Source organism: Saccostrea cucullata, unplaced genomic scaffold (genome assembly GCF_032062105.1).
Source record: "Saccostrea cucullata isolate Sc308-1 unplaced genomic scaffold, CSIRO_AGI_Scuc_v1 ctg3102, whole genome shotgun sequence".
Classification (NCBI taxonomy): domain Eukaryota; kingdom Metazoa; phylum Mollusca; class Bivalvia; order Ostreida; family Ostreidae; genus Saccostrea; species Saccostrea cuccullata.
In genome coordinates, this window is record NW_026936242.1 from 15,354 (window position 1) to 38,287 (window position 22,934).

Sequence of the window (22,934 nt, forward strand, 5' to 3'; positions counted from 1 at the left end):
TTTTTATAGAAGAAATCTGTATAAATCTTTTTTTCAAGAATGAAAAAGCCATGATCATATTGATATTGAGACACCAATTTAGGAAGACAATCTTTTAAAAAAAAAGTTTCAAGATCAGCAACGTGCAAAGTTATATGTTATGTATTGATATGGAGGCATCCCCTGCTCCCCTAAACTCCCCCCCCCCCCCTTTCAGTAAAATTTTCATTTCTGAACTGATAAGTGCTTATCTAGCCATTATACTCAGGCGAGCGATGTGGCCAATGGCCTCTTATTTTGAAATGTTCTATTTCTTTTGTATTTTTTCATATTTTTTTTTTATCAGATCTCCACGTTTCTTTTTCAGGTTGTATGATAGATCTGCAGGAGTTTCAGGTGTGAATGCAAGAAGCAAATGAGAGCTCTTTCTCTCAGAACTGTTAATGAAAGGAAACTGTCTACTTGATGTCTTTCAGTGCCACTGCTTCAGAATGGGTGATCTAAATGTCAGCTTTATTTGTCATCATGCCTGCTGGGACTGGCGAGGGGATACGACCCCAAACCCCTCAAAGGACTCAGCCAAATTGTGATATTGGTGACCCTTTACATGTCAAATTTTTAAACAATGTTCTAAACATTTTGTAATAAAACATGTACGTAAGAATGAAAATGTCCTCATGATTTTTCTCATACAACTATCAGTGATTTTATCCTTCAATCATAGCTTTAATGTTCATGTTGTTTTTGTTATTGGTTACTAATAGTACTGCCTCTTATGTAGAACTTTTTAAGTTATTTTTGTGTTACCTCTATTTGTTTTGTTTAACATTTAATGACAATAATGTCAATTTCTGCAAATTGGAATTTTTCGTTTAAACATTCTTGAAAAGGAATAAGTCATATGCCATATTATATTTATCAAATATTTGAATAGTAAAAAATAAATGTGTGGGTGTATATTTAAATACCCAGCTAGTTGAAAGTTCCAGTCAGAATTAAAAGATATCATACAATGTTGTAAGTTATCGTCCAGTGGATATTAATTACAATTTATGCTTGACAGCTCTTGCTCTGTCTTGGTTGTGAATACATTTGTATTTTAAAAGGTCATTCTATGCATTGAATTTATTTTAATTGTCAAATATTTGACATACACCACAAACAGATAGTAATTAAGTGAAAAGGAAAGTAGATGAAGAAAATACAAAATCTGGAATTTCAAAATTAAATATTTTCTATCAATTAAACAATCATTTCATAAATGTTAAGATTTTATTAAATATATGTACAAATATTGTAATACTACCATGTATTATGAAATGCTGAAATGAAAAAACAGATCTTAATCTTATTTAATAGTTCAAACTTTGTATATGTATTATATTATAGAATACAATGTTTGGAAAAAACATAATTTGTTACTTTTTTTTATTGGACAATATATTATGGAGGCTGGTATGCTTTGTTTGACAATTTACTTATTTTGTTGTTCAATCAATGTAGATGATCTTTATGAGCTGAAATCAGTCAGAGATCATGGGCATAGAGGAAAAAAAAAACAATTAATGTTATATAAAATTTACTAGCAAACTAAATGTATTACAAATGTTCCTTTTATCTACAAGTACAGGTAAACACAATGCATTGTGAAGAATTAAATGGCCTTCAAAAGTTTTAAAAAGTTATTTTCCCTTTTCGTTTTCTTCTTTTCATTTATTTAATTTTTATTTTAGATAAAAAATTAATTTTAAAAACCAACTTTCAATTCACATAGGAAATCGTGACAGCTGTTACATATCATTGTCAAAAAAGTTTTTAATCACTGACTTTTTTCCCAAAAAAATCTGATTCTAAAATATATTTACATGTACTTAATGTTCTATTTATAAAATGTTTGACTCTATTGATTATTTCCATTATTTCCAGTATCCTCATTAATGTAGCGGTTTGTATTCTGCTGAATGTTTCGTGTGTTAGGGATTGTTGGTAGGAATGTAGAGCAGCTTGGTAATTCCCTGTAATCTGTTGACAAATCCCTAGGATCTCCCATGATATATCTTTTTCTCATTCGAATATGTATGTCCCCGGATCATGGTGAACAATATTTTGTAGATCATTTAGAGCTCTTTGTGTTCTCACTGAGTCTACATGCCTGTAACACAACACCTCTAACTTGTGTATGAGAACATAGAGGGGGATAAATAATCCAGGGGATCCACACTGTAACACTGAGTGTTGTTCAGGCACTAGTTCATTAATGTAACATATTCTATTGCTTAGACAAATATTCCATGCTACAGCCATTCTCATCTTTGTAGACCAGGGAAGTCTCCCTACAGCCTCGCTATATCTTTGTGCATTTACAAGTCCCATAAACACTACATATGGCTGCGATAACTTGGCATTTGTAGCTTCTATAACAGTTAAGGCTTCCCAGTAACTGAATGTCTTGTAATAATACATAGCAACGTACAACATGTCAGAAATACACCAAAACTTCGCAGCTAATTTCAGCATATAAAGGGATGGTTTGTCAATGAAATATATCCCTCTATTCCTACATAAATTATTATCCACTTCGAGTGGTATTTAATGTGTTTAAATGTTAATTAAAATAAAAGCTGTGCCCTGGAGTATATAAGATGTGCTCTTCTGTAAGATATATTTTTGATATTGTGTCATCGGTAAAACGGTAAACCTTCTTAGAGCATTGAGAAACTTCAAACAGGGGTGTAGGTCAAGTTTAGGTTGAAAATTGCGATATATATCCTTGAATAGATCTACTTCAAACATGACCTGAGAAACCAAAGCATGTACATCTATACAAACAGATTGCCTAGGATTTTGAAGGACACTTATGACATCAGATTTGAAGGATCGACTGTGAAGAAGGCATACTAAACCCTTCTCATATAATCCATGGAGTCTGATGAACAAATCTTTTTGTGCTTTACCGTGAATAGTACATAGAAACATGTTGTTCTCTGGAATAAAGAAATTTGGACAGATGCCTTCATACACCCATTTCAAGATAAGTTTAAAACAGACCCAAAAACACTGCAGGAGATTTTGTGGACACCAGTGAGGCATCATGTTTTGTTGAATCACCCAAAAAACAGCCGTCTTGATGTGATAAGAACACAGTAATTTCTCCTCTTCGCTTAATCCACTATTAATGCATTCTTTTAAGAACAATTTTAGCAGACCGTACGTTAAGAACTGGCAATGACTCATTGAAGAAACTAGAACTTTCTCCGCCAAAGAGAAAGAAATTCTCCATTCTTTGTCAACGTGATTTCCTAGTTTGTGTCCTACTGCTACAAAGTGGCATCCATTTCTGAGTATTTCATCAATGATACGAAGCGGGGGCCATGAGTGACATCTGTTTATCCATTGGAAGGCGGGAGGAGGCCAAAAGTCACAAGCAAAACATACGGCTGTGTCATATTCATGTGACTCAATAACAATGTTACAACAAGGACCATGTTCTATAGATTGAGGAAGAGCGTCTGCATTTAGAACTTGATAGATAGAGTCTGTTATTGATTCTTATACATGCATTCATTAGAGGTCCCCAGTGAGTCTGTGTCAATAACTCAAGTAAAGTAAATCCAGGTGGACTTTCCGAACAATCACAAAGAATAAGTGTTTTTCTATTTAAATCATAATTCTGAGCCTGTTCCAAGTCCCAGATTATTTTGTAGTCCTTTGGCCAAACCATTGCGTCCATAGCTGACCCCTGTAGCCTGAATCCTTCCCTATAACTTCCACTAGACATCGCTGCAAGCTTATTACTTGTAAAGTTTACTTGATTTACTATAATCTCCTCCATGTCTAGTATTTCTCTCCTCATGGTCACCTGTTCAGAGGTCCCTACTATGTGACACAGTCCCGCAAACACAGACTCTGATAAATGCTGGATACCCAAATCACTGTTTAAAAAATAGATTTTATACAATGATAATGCGAAAAAATATATATATAATGTAATTTAGTTGATTTGAACATAATTTATTGCCTTTAAACTTTACAAATTGAATTATACTTAAGAATACTAGTAGTGTACATTTGATTTAATGATTCAAAATTAATGCATCAAAAATGGGCTCAAAAATGGAATCAAAAAAATAATTAGAGATTGGGCAAAAGTTTTAAAAATTAAACGTTTTTTGTGAATATTGGTATAATTAATGAGTAAATGTATATCAAAGTCTAAGCATATAATGTCATTGTTTTATCACTTTTACAGTTCAACACTTCAAGAACTACTATACTATATCCTTGATTGTTGTTTAAAATCTCAAAAAATATATGTGTTACTGATCTTTATTCATAATTAAATATACAAATCTAATTTTTATACTTACACCCAACTAGAGGAAGTCATTTTCATATACTGTTCAGGAAAGAGGAAGATTCTAAAAAAAAGAAGAGGAAATCCCTTGAGATGCTCGACCCGCTGGCTTGTTTCAGTTTGCACATCGATCTATGTACATATGTACATCTGTTTAAAAATTAGATTTACATAATATTTTAGCACTTCAAAATAATTAGATCGATCTATATAATTATTTAAACCTACCCTTCTCTCAACAGTTCAAGGTCACTTAGATACATGTAGTTGTGTTTTCTAAATATATGAAAAGAAGTTTTCTGGTGGAAATTTTATATTAAGTAGGGTTACATTATCGTTAAATCCTACGACATTTAAATTTTAGCATTAAAAATTCTGATTAAAAGTAAAAATCACAAGAATATATTGATAAAAAATTCAAGTATTTTTTTTTTATATTTTATTGTAATATGTTAGATCTTCATGTGCTAACTCTTATAAAATTATTAATTTGAAATTTTTTATCAATATATTCTTTGTGATTTTTACTTTTCTTATTATTTTCTTATGGATAAACGTGGTAGGTTCTCATGTCACACAAAGATTGCCCATGACCTACGGGTTTGTCATGACCTTGACGCAAGGTCTTTGGGGAAGTTCAAGGTCACAGGAAGAAAAATTTCATAATTTGTGTTTGGTCATATCTTTCTTATGAATAAACTTGGTAGGTTCTTATTTCACACAAAGATTGTTCATGACCCAAGGGTGAGTCATGACCTTGACACAAGGTCATTTGGGGAAGTTCAAGGTCACTGGAAGAAAAATTTCATAATTACTCTTTGTAACATATCTTCATTATGGAAAAACTTACTTCTGAAAAACCCAGCGGGGGGTATTTTGTCCCGTTTGGACAGTTCTAGTTAGTTTAAACATTCTTGAAGAGGAACAAGTCATACGCCATATTATATCTATCAAATATTTGAATGATAAAAAATGAATGTATGGGTGTATATTTTAATACCCAGCTAGTTGAAAGTTCCAATCAGAATTAAAAGATATCATACAATGTTGTAAGTTATCGTCCTGTGGATATCAATTACAATTTATGCTTGACAGCTCTTGCTCTGTCTTGGTTGTGAATACATTTGTATTTTAAAAGGTCATTCTATGCATTGAATTTATTTTATTTTATGTCGAATATTAAACCATAAACAGAAAGTAATGAAGTAAAAAGGAAAGTAGATGAAGAAAATACAAAATCTGGAATTTAAAAATTAAATGTTTTCTATCAATTAAACAATCATGTCATAAATGTTAAGATTTTTTTTTAATAAATGTACAAATATTGTATTAATACCATGTATTATGAAATGCTGAAATGAAATAACAGATCTTGATCTTATTTAATAGTTCAAACGTTGATTATGTATTATATTATAGAATACAATGTTTGGAATAAACATGTTAATTCTTTATTTATGGAGACTGGTATGCTTTGTTTGACAATTTCATTATTTTGTTGATCATGAGAGTAAAAAAAACCAATCAATGTTAAGTAAAGTTAACTAACAAACCTATTACAAAGCTTCATTTTATATAAACACAATGCATGATAAAGAATTAAATTGTCTGCAAAAGTTTGAAAAATTGATCCCCCCATTTTAATATTGCTTCTTTTGATTTATTAAAATTTTTGAAAAAAAAGTTAAAAAACCGACTTTCAATTCACAAGGAAAATTGTGACAGCTGCTTCTTACTATTTGTAAAAAATAGATTAGAATTGTTGAATTATTACAAAAAACCCGATTCTAAAATTTATTTATTAAAATGTACTCAGTGAAGATTAATAAAATATTAGACTCTTTGGATTAGATCCATGATGTGCTGTATCCTCATTAATGTAGCGGTTTGTGTTTTGTGGAATGTTTCTTGTGTCAGGGATTGTTGGTAGGAATACAAGGCAGCTTGGTAATTTCCTATGACCTGTTGACAAATACCTAGGATCTCCCATGATATGTCTTTTTGTTCCTCGGATATGTATGTCCCCGAATCATGGTGTACAAGATCTTGTAGATCATTTAGAGCTCTTTGTGTTTTCACTGGGTCTACATGTCTGTAACACAAGACCTCTAACATGTGTACGAAAACATAGAGGGGGATACATAAACATGGACAAGTACACAATAATTCAGACTGTTGTTCTGGCACCAATTCATTTATGAAACAAGTGTAATTGTTCAGAAAAATATCACATGCTACAGCGTTTCTCATCTTTGTAGACAAGGAAAGTCTCCCTATAGCCTCGCTATATCTTTGAGCATTGACTTGTAGCCCATATACTACATATGGCTGTGCTAACTTGGCTTTTGTAGCTCTTATTACAATTAAAGCTTCCAAGTATCTGAAGGTCTTGTAATAATACATAGCAATGTAAAGCATGTCGGAAATAAACCCAAATTTAGCAGCTATTTTCAGCATGTAAAGGGACCTTTTATTTGTTAAATATATCACTTTATTTCTACATGTGCTAGTGTCCACTTCGAGTGGTAAAGAATCTGTTAAATCGTTGAGTAAAATAAAAGCTGTGTCCTTGAGTGTGAGAGCTGTACTCCTCTGTAAAGCAAGTTTCTGATATTGTGTAAGGGGTAAAATTGTCAACCTTTCTATGGCAATAAGGGATTCAATACTATTATACAAGTCTGTTATGGGTAGATTGGTGTTCTTTATCTCACTGAGTAGATTTGCTTCAAACTGGACCTTAGAAACCAAAGTGTGTTCATCTGTACAAACAGATTGCCTAGGATTTAGAAGGACCCTTATAACATGGGATCTGATGAATGGACTGTGAAAAAGGCATGCTAAACCCTTTTCATATAAACAATGGAGTCTGATGAACAATTCTTTTTGTGCTTGACCATGAATATTACTTAGGAACATGTTGTTTTCTGGAATAAAAAAAATTTGGACAGACGCCTTCATACACCCATTTCAAGACAAGTTTAAAACAGACCCAGAAACACTGCAGGAGATTTTGTGGACACCAGTAAGGTATCAAATTTTGTTGAATCATCCAAAAAACAGCTGTCTTCATGTGATAAGAACACAGCAATTTATCCTCTTCATCTAATCCATTGCGAAAACATTCTTTCAAGAACAATTTAAGCAGACCGTACGTTAAGAATTGGCAATGATTCATACAGGAAACGAGAGATTGCTCTGCCAAAGAGAAGGAAATTCTCCATTCTTTATCAGTGTGATTTCCTAGTTTGTGTCCTACTGCTACAAAATGGCATCCTTTTCTGACAATTTCATCAACGATAGGAGGCGGGGCCATGAGTGACATCTGTTTCTCCACTGGAAGGCAGGAGGGGGCCAAAAGTCAGAGATAAAACATAAGGCTACGTCATATTCTATTACCCCAATAAAACAGTTACAACAAGGACCATGTTCCCTATATTCAGGAAAAGCAGCAGAAACCGTTATTCTTCTGAACTCAGAACTTGATATATAGAGTCTGTCGTTAATTCTTATACAAGGATGGGATTGTGTCTTCTACGTATCTGGGTTGGTGGGTGCATGGATTTATTTTTATATCCCCCGCTTGAAAAGCGGGAGGTATATAGTGATCGGGATTTCCGTCCGTCTGTACGTCTGTCCGTCCGTCCGTCCTTCTGTCCGTCCGTCTGTTACGCTTTTTCTCTTATCCGCAACTCCTCTTATACTACTGAGTGAAATTTAATGAAACTTTCACAGAATCTTTATTACATAATGCCATTGTGCACCTCCTATTTTACTTTTTTATTCGACACGTATTTTACGTTTCCCAGAGCAAAACATTGCCATTATGGGAGGCGGGGGGTATCATTTAGTGAGCTCATTGCTCATAGTACCTCTAGTTTTTTTTTTAGTTGACATAGGTTCAACAACAACAATCATTTCCAAGTACGTGTATGACAGTATAGATCCACATCAAAGTAATGGTAATGTAATGCATTACTTTAAGAAAATAGAGTAATGGTAATTTAATGCCCAAATTGTTGATGTAATGGCAGTGTAATGCATTACTTTGTTACGAATTCGGCATTCTCCACTATGATTATGAATAAGTAAACATGGTAAACAAGATGTTCCCTGTTATATGAGTCGCTAAAATGATGATTCGATGGATGATTGAATGAATGATATGAATAGACATTTATTCTTATTTACTTGCTATTATTGATTAATGTTATTTACTTATTAGAATTTATTATAAGCTACGTGCAAATTGTTCACCTCGTACCGAATTTCCTCCATGTTTTGAGGAATATGGAACGTAAAGAAACCATTTTCTGGTCCATAAATGTAATAACATAGTACTTAATGTGTTTACCTTTGATAATTGGGATAATTAATAAATCCATTCACTGATAATTAGAGTAAAACATTACAATTACACTCTGCTTTTCATAATTAGCGGTAAACGCTATAAAAGATATTCGAAACACCTCGGATGAGTATAATAGTTAACCGCATCCGAAGTTTTCCAGCTATAAGCCTGGTTCCATGTCCCTGTTTTGCTTAATTTACACCGCGTCACTAGGATGAGACAGGGGACCAGGCTATCCAGCTATTAGACGTTATGGCGCCAAATCTCATGCATTGGCGTCATAAAGGATGTAAACGCTTTATATACGAGCTCCCAGCTTCTAACGGTCAGACTCCTGCGGTCTCACCCACGGAAAGGTCCACTAGACGGACCAATTCCGAATCAGGCAGTCTCCCCACCAGAAAGGGTTCTGTTTGAGACAGAGAGATGAAACAAATTGACATGATGGGTAATTATTAACCTGAATATTGAATTTGATAGCAACGTTTGATTGCTTTATTCATTCATTTTACTCAGACACAAGTAGTGGTCTGAACTCATCGTTATTGTTTACTTTTGAGTAGTATTTACTAAGGCACAAGAAGTGACCTGAACTTGATATTTATAACTCCTGAAATTATTACTAACAAATGCATGGTGCATTGTATTGAGTTTTGTAGTGAGGAATAAGCATAACTTTGTCCCTATACAATTAGTTGTTTGCTATAACTTTTGAATATTAACAAATGCTAGACGCATTGTATTGAGAAATTAGCATAACTTTTTGTTCCTATAGTTGTTTGCTATATAACCTGACATTTTATATTTATACTCACAAGTGAAGAAATCACTCGTTGAATCTTTATTCGAGACCCAAAGGCATTAGGTCTATTAGTATTTATTAAAGGCTTTGTTTAAGGCTGGTTTTTATATTAACATTTGTTGGAAAGGGTGGTTGGTTTGTTTTTATTTCAAGTGAAGACCGCAGAGCCAAAGAAGAGTTTTGTGAATATTTATTTGAATAAAATCTAAATAAAATATTAAAAACAATTCATATCCTGTTGTTTTTCGTTCAACATTCTGATTATGGAGCCCCACAATGTTAGGCCGCTAAACATAGACAGCCGTAAGTCGTAACAACTTTACTATCTAATTCGCCCAAAGCCTGTCCACATGTCTAGCCACAGTAAAGAAAGGACGAAAGGACACTGAGTGAAATTACAGTCTATGGTCATGCAGAAATTCCAGTTGTAAGGTTAGGGTTGTTGTCAAGGCAGCATTTAGTGTTGTAGTATCATTAACTGAGAAATTAAAATCCAAGATGGTACCTTCAGTTTGAATTCTGTATTTCAGGAGACAATATAGTTCAAAAGTGGATACTAGCATTTTAGAGTTTAGGTGTGATGACCATTGAAATGATTGAGGGAGAGCCACCATATTTGAATAAAACTCCTTTAAGGGTAAGTTCAGTGTTAGGAAAGAAGACTTTATGTAGCATCTTCTGTATCTGAAGGATAATTATATTTATCTTTTTATACCCCCCGCTTGAAAAGCGGGAGGGTATATAGTAATCGTTAATTCCGTCCGTCTGTCCGTCCGTCCGTCTGTTACGCTTTGGGGTACCCATCTCTTATCCTCAACTCCTCTTAAACCACTGAGTGAAACTTTCACAGAATCTTTATTACATATAGCCATTGTGCACCTTCTATTTTATTTTTGATCCGACAAATATTTTGGGTTTCCTGGCCACCGCAAAACATGGACTTTGCCATTATAATCATATGGGAGGCGGGGGTATCATTTAGTGAGCTCATTGCTCACAGTACCTCTAGTTTTTAATTTATGTCTTTCTTTTGCAGAAGGGAGGGTATATTGTTTTGTGCTGTCTGTAGGTCGGTCTGTCAGTAGGTCCACGAAGAGCTTCTTTTCACTTTTTTTGCAGAGGTTGCACATACTGAACTGAAATTTGAATAAGAAAATCCAGGTCAAGTTCTGTTCTGGGTACAATTGAGCAATTTATGATAGAGCTATGCACCTTGGACTTAGAAAAAAATTCAAACTATTTGCATTCTTTGAATGTATTGGGGGGTGGGTGAAAATCTCTTTCTGTTTTGTTAAATATTCACATGTATTATAAAAGTACTGTCAAATCTTGTTATCTTAAGACTCAAACTCAATCTGACTGAGAGAAAATTTTAAAAAGTAAAAGGATTTGAGACTTTGAATTTAAACCCATCAGTAATAAGAGGAAGGGTCTTCCAAATCATGCACTTTGACATATTTATGGTTTTCAACATAGCATACTGAAGTTCAATTGTATTACAATGTGAATCAATGAATCAGATGTTAAAATTACTCTTGTGGGCTCTTATAGCAACAAATGGTAAACCTGAAATCAAAGAGAAACACAAAAATGCCTGGAGGTGGACGTAGAAAAAGTGCACCAGCCTCGGAGCTCTAAAAGTGTATTATATTTTGTGTAAGAAAGGCATCTAAAAAAAATTTCAAAACAAGGATTCATTTTCTAGCGATTTTACACTGATGTTGATCAGCTTAAATGTGCTCGTGTTCAATACAAATTTAAAAACTTCTCTTTACACCTCTTTTATTATACATGTCTTCCAAACAATGTTTGATCTGAAATTGTGTGAAAATTTTGTTAGTGTTTAAATTTTTGATAAAGACAAATAAAATGATTATCAAAATTCTCCTATAAATCTTGAGAATCCTTGGCTCACTGCAGCATCCCTTCTTTCGGTTAGTAAAGGCACTGACCAATCTACAGCCACTTATACTAGCTGCCAAAAAAGCTCAAAAAGGACATTGAAAAGTTCATCCTACGCAATAATCTCTATGTGTCTAAAAGTTATATATGCATTAATTTACTGTGCTCAAAATCTTGTGCTTGATAGGTTGCATCTTGAAAGAAAACCAAAATACTGCTGGAGATTTAAAAAAAAAAACATGAGCACTGAAAAATTTAAATTCATCTGGAATTGACTAGTCTCAAATCACTTATTTTTTGGAGTCTACATTTTTATGGTTTGAGAAATTATATTGATTCATTAGGATTCCAATTTGTAAAAGAATCAAGTTTGAGTTGTTACTTGTTTGAAATTTTGCAGATTAGTAGGATTTAATATCGAAGGAGTCTTGATTACACAAAAACCAACGAAAATATACACCCATTAAAATAAGTGACTTTATGGTGTTTTGAATAGTTTATAAGTAATTTTCAACCATTTCATAACTTTTTAGCTCACCTGAGTCGAGGGCTCAAGTGAGCTTTTCTGATCAAAATTTGTCCAATCTCTGTCATTGTTATCATCATCATAAACTTTTCACATTTTCATCTTTTCACAAACTGCTATACATTTTCATCTTCTTATCAAGAACTAGTGGGCAGATTTCATCCAAACTTGGTGCACAGTAACCTTGGATGAAGGGGATTTAAGTTCCTTCAAATAAAGGGGAGATACATGTTATAACAAATTGGTAAAAAAAATCAATGACATCATTTAAGAACTTAAGAACCACTGAACAAGGAAAGATGAAACTCATCCTAAGGTGGTGTAGATTCAATTTTTTTTTCAAATGATGACCCCTTGGGGTAGGAGGGGGCCACAATAGAAGATAAAAGGTTTACCGAGGTATATATATATAGCAAAAATCTTTGAAAATCCTCTTCTCAAGAACTGCAAAGCTATGATTTGTCTTATTTATATCTAAGCACCTACAGATTCAAATCAAGACCCCCGGGGCTAGGGTTGGGGCCAAAATGGGGGACAAAATATTAACATAGAAATATGCAGAAAATACTTCTCAGGAATAGTAAACCATGATTATTTACATTTATATGGAAGCATCCTGAGGTAGTGTAGATGCTAGTTTGTATAACCATACCCCCAAGGATAGGGTTGGGCCATTATGGGGGATCAAAGTTTTCCATAAAATTTTTTAGAAAAAATCTGTATGAATCTTTTTTTAAGAATGGAAAAGCCATGATTATAAATATTTATATTGAGACATCGATTTAGGAAGACAATCTTTAAAAAATATCAAGAACAGCAACGTGCAAAGTTATATGTTATGTATTGATATGGAGTCATCCCCTGCTCCCCTCAACTCCCTCCCCTCCTTCAGTAAAATTTTCAATTCTGAACTGATAAGTGCTTTTCTAGCCATTATACTCAGGTGAGCGATGTGGCCAGTGGCCTCTTATTTTGAAATGTTCAATTTCTTTTGTATTTTTTCATGTTTTTTTTTATCCACGTTTCTTTTTCAGGTTGTGTGATAGATCTGCAGGAGTTTCGGGTGTGACTGCAAGAAGCAAATGAGAGCTCTTTCTCGCAGATCTATTAATGAAAGGAAACTGTCTACGTGATGTCTTTCAGTGCCACTGCTTCAGAATGGGTGATCTAAATGTCAGCTTTATTTGTCATCATGCCTGCTGGGACTGGCGAGGGGATACGACCCCAAACCCCTCAAAGGACTCAGCCAAATTGTGATATTGATGACCTTTTACATGTCAAATTTTTAAACAATGTTCAAAACATTTTGTAATAAAACATGCATGTTAAGAATGAAAATGTCCTCATGATTTTTCTCATATAACTATCAGTGATTTTATCGTTCAATCATAGCTTTAATGTTCATTTTGATTTTGTTATTGGTTACTTATAGTACTGCCTCTTACATAGAACTTTAAATTATTTTTATGTAACCTCTATTTGTTTTGTTTTATATTTGATAACAATTATAATGTCTATTTCTGCAAATTGGAATTTTTAGTTTAAACATTCTTGAAGAGGAACAAGTCATAAGCCATATTATATTTATCAAATATTTGAATGATAAAAAAAATTTAATTTATGGGTGTATATTAACCCAGCTAAATAAAATATCCAGTCAGAATTTTAGGATATATTACAATGTTGTAAGTTATCGTCCAGTGGATAACAATTACATTGTGTTTGACAGCTGTTGGCCTGTCTTGGTTGTGAATATTTTAAAAGTCATTCTATGCATTGAATTTATTTTAACTGTCAAATCTATGATGTACACCACAAACAGAAAGTAAAAAAGGAATGTAGATTAAGAAAATACAAAATCTGGAATGTCAAAATTTAATATTTTATCAATAATGAAACAATCATTTCATAAATGTGAAGATTTTATTAAATATATGTACAAATATTGTAATAATACCATGTATTATGAAATGCTGAAATGAAATACTAGTAACAGATCTTGATTTTATTTAATAGTTCAAACTTTGTATATGTATTATATTATGGAATACAATGTTTGGAAAAAAACATAATTTGTTAAATTTTTTCTTGACAACATATTATAGGGGTGGTATGCTCTGTTTGACTATTTATTTTGTTGATAATGAGAGTTAAAAAAAATGTTTATATATGAATTTAACTAACAAACATATTACAAAGCTTCCTTTTATATAAAAACGATGCATTACAAAGAATCAAATGGTCTGCAAAAGTTAGAAAAAATGACTTTCCCATTTATTTCTTCTTTTTATTTAGGGATCTATTTATTTAAATTTTTGAAGATAAAAATTTTAAGTTTAAACAAACTTTCTATTCACAACGGAAATCGTGAAAGACGTTACTTATCATTGTCAAAAAGTTTTGAATCACTGAATTTTTACAAAAAAAAACTGATTCTAAAATTTATTTACATGTACCTAATGTACTATTAATAAAATGTTAGACTCTATGGATTAAATCCATGATTTGTCGTATCCTCATTAATGTAGCGGTTTGTATTTTGTTGAATGCTTCTTGTGTTAAGGATTGTTGGTATGAATACAGAGCAGCTTGGTAATTCCCAGTAATTTGTTGACAAATCCCTAGGATCTCCCATGAGATGTCTTTTCCATATCCAAGTATGTCCATTTCATTATGGTGTACAAGATCTTGTAGATCATTTAGAGCTCTTTGTGTTCTCACTGAGTCTACATGTCTGTAACACAAGACCTCTAACATGTGTAAGAGAATATAGAGGGGGACATATAACATAAAATTACTACACTGGATCCCAGACAGTTGTTCTGGCTCTAATTTATTAATGTAACAAATGATTTTGTTCAGGCAAATGTCCCATGCTATCTTTCTCATCTTTGTAGACAAGGAAAGTCTCCCTACAGCCTCAGTATATCTCTGTGGGTAAACACATCTCATATACACTGAATATGGTCGTCCTAACTTAGCTTTTATAGCTTCTATGACATTTAAAGCTTCCGAGTATCTGAATGTCTTGTAATAATACATGGCAATGTACAGCATGTCGGAAATGAACCCAAACTTAGCAGCTAATCTTAGCATGTAAAGGGACGTTTTGTCAGTTAAATATATCTCTTTATTTCTACATGTGTTGGTATTCACTTCGAGTGCTATTGAATCTGTTAAGAAGTTGAGTAAAATAAAAGCTGTGCTCTCGAGTGTAATAGCTGTACTCTGCTGTAAAACAAGTGTCTTGTATTGTGTAAGGGGTAAAATTGTGAACCTTTCTATAGCAATAAGGAACTTCATACAAGTGTGTAAGTCCAATATGGATAGATTGGTGTTATATATCTCATAGAATACATCTACTTCAAACTTGGACTTAGAAAGCAAAGCATCTTCATCTGTACAAACAGATTGCCTAGGATTTAGAAGGACACTTATAACATGGGTTCGGATGGATGGACTGTAAAGCAGGCATGCTAAACCCTTCTCATATAATCCATGGAGTCTAATAAACAATTCTTTTTGTGCTTGACCATGAATTTTACTCAGAAACATGTTGTTTTCTGGAATAAAAAAGTTTGGACAAAAGCCGTCATACACCCATTTCAGGATAAGTTTAAAACAGATCCAGAAACACTTCAGAAGATTTTGTGGACACCAGTTAGGTATCATATTTTGTTGAATCACCCAAAAAACAACCGTCTTCATGTGATAAGAACACAGTAATTTATCCTCTTCATTTAATCCACTGTTGATACATTCTTTCAAGAACAATTTAAGCAGACCGTACGTTAGGAATTGGCAATGATTCATTGAGGAAACTAGACATTTTTCAGCCGAAGAAAAGGAAATTCTCCATTCACTATCGGGGTGATTTCCTAGTTTGTGACCTATTGCTACAAAATGACATCCTTTTCTGACTATTTCATCAATGATAGGAGGCGGGGGCCATGAGTGACATCTGTTTCTCCACTGGCAAGCTGGAGGGGGCCAAAAGTCACAGACAAAACACATGGCGAAGTCATATTCAAATTCTGCAATAAAACCGTTACTACAAGGTCCATGTTCCCTAAATCCAAGAAAATGAAATTCATTCCTTCTGTACTTAGCACTTGATATATAGAATCTGTCATTGATTCTTATAAATGCATTCTCTATAGATCTCAGATGAGTCTTTGTCAATAGTTCAAGTAAAGCAAATCCAGGCAAACTTTCCGAACAATCACAGAGAATCAGTGTTTTTCTATTTAAGTCATAATTCTGAGCCTGATCCAAGTCCCAAATTATATTGTGGTCACTTGGCCAACACATCATGTCTACATCTGACCCCTTCAGCCTGAATCCTTCCATATAACTGCCACTTGTCTCCGTTTTGATTTTTTTATCACTTGAAAGTATATAATTCTGTATCACTTCGTCCATATCAAGTATTTCTCTCCTCATGGTCACCTGTTGAGAGGTCCCAACTATGCGACGCAGTCCCACAAACACAGACTCTGATAAATGCTGAATACCTAAATCACTGTTAAACAAATAGATTCAAAATTTTGATAATTTTGCATGAAAAAAAAAATTGAGTTAATACTTTTTTGGTAGTGTCTCTTAAATGTGATGAGTTAAAATGAATATATATCACGCCGGGCATTCTGATTCACACTTGAAACTTGAATCCGATAATAATTAGAGACAGGACAATAGTTTTAAAAATTAACATTTTGGGTTAATACTGGCGGTATATGATAATATAACTATTGAGTTAATGTGTATCAAGGCCAAAGTATACAGGTCGTAATCATTTTTACTTTTCAACAGTCCTCAAGATTTACATCATTACAGTTTAGAATCTTAAGAAATGTGTGGTTATAATCTTTATTCATAATAACCTATACAAATCTCATTTATATACTTACATCCAACTATAAGAAGCCATCTTCACATTATTTTCAGGAAAAAGGAAGTTTTCTACATCATTTTATCTTAGATTTAGGTGTCTTCCATAACAATGTTTTTCGATATCAATAAACACAGCAGTTATGTTTAAAATTTAGATCTTTACACCATATTTTATCTACAGTATGATACGGGAGGCCCGGGTTTGATTCTCGTTCGCGGCACCGCGTCAAACCTAAGATGTGAACATAGATAGTGACTGTTCTTTCGCTAAATGCTCGACATTAGAAGTGAAAGCCACGGGTCTTTCGGATATGACCTTTAAAATGTGGGTCTTGTGTCGCGGTAGGCGTTGGCAGGTTAAAGAACCCTCACTGATCAATGACCCTAGGTGCCGAGTATAGATCTAAATTTGAGGCCCTTCATTGGCATACGGTGACGTCTCCATATATGTGTGAAAAATTCTTGAGAGAGACGTTAAACAACATATAATCAATCAATCTATCCACAATATAATAAGATCGATCTGAATTAACTGTATGAACCGGCCTTACAAGGTCACACAGACAGCTTACTATAAATTTAGTTGCACGTAATTTCTAGTTGTAGTTTCTATATAAATATATGAGAAAAAAGTTTCCTGGTCAAAAAGTCGAGTTGCATTATAATCTGACACATTCTTATTTTAGCATTAAGAATTAAGAACTTTTCATTAATTATAAAAGTCATGAGAAAATTTATGAGAATTTTCCAGTGAACTTTCTTCTCCCATCAATTTGATTCAATATTTCAAGCGGTTTTTTCCCATTTCTTAGATATTTATTTCTTGTTCATTTCTATTTATTTATTCATTTTTTTAAATTTCTGCATGGTGAATTTTCTTCTCCCATCAATTCAATTTAACCTTAAAAGGGTCTGCCCACTAGTACTAGTTCACTAGTACGACGCCCCACTAGTGTAAAGGTTCACAAATCCGAAGGTTCACCAGTCCGACGGCCCACTAGTCTCGGGCGAAGGTTCACAAGTCCCATGTCCCACTAATCCAATTTGAAAAAAAGTTAATGAATTTATATTTACATATCAAAACAAGGATTGATAAATATAGCGTTTTATGCAATATACTAGAAGAGGAAAACCTTTGTTGATTATCTTCATGGAAAATGAATATGGCTAGAGTGCGTCCACTTATTTATCGAGATGTAATAGTCTATTATTTGTTGAGGCATGCCAAGAAAAACCGACCAGTTTCCACAGCGAAGAGGTCAGAATGTAAATGATTCATATTATCAATATTCTCCAATAATACTACATGTAGCAGAACAATTAACGGAAGCAGATCTGAGGTGGTGTATCCTATTTTAAATTAAAGAAAAAAACTTCTAACCCCAAGAAGTCGCTTCATATATATCCTGAAAATATAGTTCCTGTCAGAAACTTTAATTATTTACAAAGTATGTAAATTGCACCTGGCACAGGTCCAAAATTGTAAAAAAAAAATTAAAAATAAAATAAAAAGTATACCGGAAGGAAAATTCAAAGGAAAAAACAAAATGTGTTTGTGAAACACTATGCGCCCGACGGCAACAAAGTTCAAAAAAGCTATTTTAGCATATAGGTCAAGGTCACAGGGTCATTGACCTTGGTATAATTTGAAGGAACTTGACTAGTATGCATACCAATTATGAAGTCTCAATCTCCTATGAATTAAAAGTTATGGTGAAAGATCAAATAAGCTATTTTTAGCATAAAAGTCACATTCAGTGTCACAAGGTCATTTACCTTGATATCATTGGAAAGAGCTTAATTAGTGATGTATGATACTTAATATGAAGTCTCTATCTTTCATGATTCAAAAGTTACGGCGAAGGTTAAAGTTTGCAGACAAACAAACGAACAAACAGATAGACAGGACAAAACAATATACGCCCCGGATCTATTGATCATAATAGTCTCAGTTGATTTGATACGCAAGAGCATGCTCCATGTGTGAACAATTTCTAAAACGAGATAAAGTATTGACAAGCATACGGTGACGTCTCTATATGAGTGAAAAATCCTCGAATGGGACATTGAACAATATGCAATCAATCAAAGGTCAAAGTTAAAATGTTGTATTTTTGTGTTCGCATGAATAAGCCTTTTCATTTGACAAAAGCATATGAGTTTGTTGCAATGCACGGATTTCATATTCACTACACAATTAAAAAGATCCCTATAGATTGAACGCAACTTGTCCAAAAGTCAAGGTCAAAAAGTAAACATTGATATGAGCACCGGTATATCTAGCTTTCAAGTAATCATGGTAATGTTCTGTAATTAACAAAATAATTTGCTAGGGTTGTCAACCTAGTTATACCCTCGGCAAACGAGGTTTAGGGGGTATATAGAAATCAGTTTGTCCGTCTGTCCGTCCGTCCATTTGTCTGTCCGTCTTTTTCTTTTTCTGTCTTTCTTACGGAGAAACATTAGAATCTACTACTTCACACAAAGATTGTTAATGACCTAAGAGTGTGTCATGACCTTGACCCAGGGTCATTTGGGGAAGTTCAAGCTCACTTGAAGAAAGTTTTAATAATTTGTGTCCGGTCTATATCTTTCTTAAGAATAAACTTGATGAGTTCCCATTTCACGCAAAGATTGCTCATTACCAAAGGTTGTGTCATGACCTTGATCAAAGGTTATCTGTGCAAGTTTAAGGTCACTGAAAAAAAAAATCATAATTGGTACAGTACCGACCGGACACAACCTAACACCAGAGCGAACCTGGAGCGGACCCCGGGTTCGCTCGGGGTCCGCTTCGGGTTCGCTTTCAGAAATTTTGGGACCGCTACGGGTGCGCTCTGGGTTCGCTCCGCGTTCGCTCAGGGTCAGCTCTGGAGCGATTATGATTTTTATCAGAATAAAGAAAAAGGCAAATAATAATTGTTAACCCGATAAGAATATATTAATATACGCCCCCTATTTTACACACACATTGTCTTTAAAAATCGAAATCAATCATTTAATTATTTTATTTATGATTTCTCAATTTACGTGTTACATTAAATTATTCAAAATTTACATCAAAATTATTGATCTTCTTAATCTTCTTAGGCAGGAAAAACATGCGTGTATATCAAAAAATCTTCCTTCTGGGTGCACAGATTGAAGTCATTCCACCCAAATAGAATTAATAAACTGAATGACTTCACCAGAATTAACGGGAATAAGACCCAATTCCTGATGATACTTATTCTTTCAAATTAGTGTAACTCTACAGTTAGTTTGCGTCACCAACTCTCGAACAACCCACATAACTATGTATTGCTTACGCCTTTATTAATTCTTTTCCCCAATAATTAGTCCTAAAACATTTCAAAATTTATAATAGATCATAATTCATATGTTAAAATATCCCTTCTATATTATATGTCTCTGATTATTCTTTGTCAAGTATAGTTATGCCATTTTGAGAGAATGAAACAATGTACGATTTACTAAATGTCGTGGTTAATTAGCGTAATTAATTCGTTCAATTATGTAAATCGCACTTCACCTGAGTATACCCCGTTAAACCAAACGTATTTCATAGCGGTCCGGATTTCTTTCCTTAATGGTGTTTATATGAATTTCCAATTCAACATGCAACTATGTAAATATATAGTGTTTAGTAGTTTAGTAGTTTTGCTAGTAGTTTTTGGTTTCTCTTTTTCCCTTGTTCTTGACTTTTTTTTACTTTTTTCTTTGTCCTGAGGAAGGGACAGAGCGTCCCGAAAACTGTTGGTCATTTTTAATTCTTTATATACATCTTCCTGTACATGTATATTTTTGGGGAAAAAAATAGCTGCAGCAGACTTATAGAAAACAATTTGAGTACAATATTGGGAGGATGAATCATAGAAATTTAAGTAAAAGTCATCAGGCTTTATTATTAAAATCAAGTCTAATGATGAGAGTTTACAGTTATGATCTCTCTCTCTCTCTCTCCCTTTCTCTCTCTCTCTCTCTCTCTCTCCCTCTCTCTCTCTCTCTCTCTCTCTCTCTCTCTCTCTCTCTCTCTCTCTCTCGTCTACTGTATCTATTTATATTCAAATATTGGGCACGTTAATATTCCTGAACTGTTAGTATCTTGAGATGATATTATTTTACAATAATTGTCGAAGACAAACTATATTTCTTTTCTCCTCTTTTAGTCAGTAGAAATCGCTGCATTTCATTTCCGGAAATATGCATAGCATTTCCGACAATTTTTTATTTCATTTCCGACATTTTTTGTTTTCATTTCCGACATAATATTTCTTTCATTTCCGGAATTTACCTGTGCGGCAATTCAATGTTTTCTTAAAGTATTTATACCAAAATATTGATACAAAATGATAATAATAATAATAATAAAAAACAGCTTTACATTTTTGCATATATGTAGAACTAAGTCTAAGTAAAGGAGTTCAATGAGCATTAAAAACTTTTTCAACACATTTAATGTGCACCAAATAGAATGTCAGTGACAGCAGCATACTCTTGTCCAAGTCTTTGATAGATTTACAAAACTGGATTTCAATGATTTATTTCTGATTTATTCCTTAAAAATTTTCATAAGTTAAGTTATCAAATCTGTTACTATAGGTACTATATATGTATTTGAAAAATGTCGGAAATGAAAACAAAAAAATGTCGAAATGAAAACTAAAAAATGTCGGAAATGAAAAGTTGATAATTACCAAAAATTCCGGAAATGAAATGCAGCCGTAGAAATTTGTCAGCAAAAATTGTAATATCAATTGATTTCCATTTTTATGCATTAACTGATGTATTAAGCCAATTTATTTACCAAATTCTACGTGGAAAATTAAAACATATATTAATTAATTAATCGCTTTAATAACAAAGAAAATAAATATATAAATATAAAGAACATGTACAACCCGGAAAATTAAAATAAATAAATATTAAAATAATATTTTAATTATCATAATAGATTAACACAGCACATTCACACGTTGTGCTTGTATGTACAGTGTTTGGATTAATATAGAATTAAATCAACACGTTCAATCTTATATCCCAATCGACAGATCAATACGCTATTTTGATTGGTTGATGCGCTGATTGGTTAATAGCTAATCCTGATTGACAGCTGTGTAAAGAAATACCGAACCCGCGTTCGCTCTCTGGGACCGCTAATGAATTTGGGGTTCGCCCCGTGGGTGCGCTTCGGGTTCGCTCAGGGTCCGCTACGGGTTCGCTTTAAGTCCGCTCCGGGTTCGCTCGGGGTCAGCCCTAGCTTACCCTGAGCGAACCCGGAGCGGACCCAGAGAGCGAACCCGGGGTTCGCTCCGGGTTCGCTTTCTGTTAGGTTGTGTTCGGTCGGTACTGTACATACCTGAGTCAAAAAACTTTAATATACTATTTCACACAAAGATGGCTTGCGACCTGAGGGTGTTTTATGACTTTGAGCCAAGTTCATTTAAGTTCAAGGTCACTTAACGAAAAATTTCTTGATTTATGTCTGGTCCATATCTTTCTTGTGAATAAACTTGGTAAATTCCTGTTTCACACAAAGATTGCTTATGTCTTGAGGATGTGTCATGACCTTGACCCAAGGTCATTTGTGCAAGTTTAATGCCACTGAAAGAAAAAAGTTAATAATTTGTGCTTGGTTCATATCTATCTTATTGATAAACTTGGAGGGTTCTTCTTACATAAAGATTGCTCATGACCTGAGGTTGTGTCAGGACCTTGACCCAAGGTCATTTGTTCAAGTTCAAGGACACTGACAGGAAAAAAAATTATAATTCATGTCCGGTCCATATCTGTCTTAAGAATAAACGTGGTGAGTTCCCATTTTACACAAAGATTGCTTATGACATGAGGATGTATCATGACTTTGAAGTTTGAACCGAGGCCACTAATGCAAGTTCAAGGTCACTGACAGAAAAAAGTTTATTATTTGTGTCTCGTCTTTATCTTAAGTCTTTATTTTTTTCTATTAGACTGCACCTTCGTTTTATTCATGAAATAATATAATGAGCAACAATTACATTTGCACTAAAATGTTTTAATATTTCTTTCTCTTCTCTTATAGATCCATAACCTCTGAAAAACCCAGCGAGGGGTTTTCGTCCCTAGCTTTGGACAGTTCTAGCTTTAGTAC

At 33.6% G+C, this 22,934-nt stretch overlaps 3 protein-coding genes and 1 long non-coding RNA gene across 4 annotated transcripts in view; 1 reads left to right on the plus strand and 3 right to left on the minus strand.

Moving 5' to 3' along the window:
- Positions 1–3,448: 3,448 nt before the first annotated feature.
- Positions 3,449–4,391, minus strand: LOC134245073 (uncharacterized). Its single transcript, XM_062727336.1, has 2 exons — positions 4,347–4,391; positions 3,449–3,911 (listed from the first exon to the last, which is right to left on the minus strand). Exons 1-2 carry the CDS (start codon positions 4,370–4,372, stop codon positions 3,449–3,451), a joined length of 489 nt encoding a protein of 162 aa, XP_062583320.1. The 5' UTR covers positions 4,373–4,391.
- Positions 4,392–6,166: 1,775 nt separating this feature from the next.
- On the minus strand, positions 6,167–7,249 carry LOC134245071 (uncharacterized). Its single transcript, XM_062727334.1, has one exon. It carries the CDS (start codon positions 7,247–7,249, stop codon positions 6,167–6,169), a length of 1,083 nt encoding a protein of 360 aa, XP_062583318.1.
- A 395-nt stretch (positions 7,250–7,644) lies between these two features.
- Positions 7,645–13,748, plus strand: LOC134245074 (uncharacterized). The gene is made up of 2 exons (XR_009987350.1): positions 7,645–10,120; positions 12,946–13,748. It is a non-coding gene; the product is annotated as an uncharacterized LOC134245074 (long non-coding RNA).
- Positions 13,749–14,389: 641 nt separating this feature from the next.
- The window catches only part of LOC134245072 (uncharacterized), a gene marked incomplete at its 5' end in the record, with an annotated part of 34,414 nt that continues 25,869 nt past the window's right edge, over positions 14,390–22,934 (minus strand). The window contains one exon of the mRNA XM_062727335.1: positions 14,390–16,433. Coding sequence (XP_062583319.1) covers positions 14,390–16,433 — 2,044 coding nt within the window. The remainder of the gene's footprint in view (positions 16,434–22,934) is intronic.

What these genes read in the sequence shown, in the direction of transcription:
- LOC134245071 (XM_062727334.1), bottom strand. Translation starts at nt 7,249, where the DNA reads ATGTTCCTAAGTAATATTCATGGTCAAGCACAAAAAGAATTGTTCATC.
- LOC134245073 (XM_062727336.1), bottom strand. Translation starts at nt 4,372, where the DNA reads ATGAAAATGACTTCCTCTAGTTGGGT. An exon ending in ATGACTTCCTCTAGTTGGGT is followed by an intron (nt 3,912 to 4,346) that starts GTAAGTATAAAA and finishes TTTTTTAAACAG; the next exon opens with TGATTTGGGTATCCAGCATT.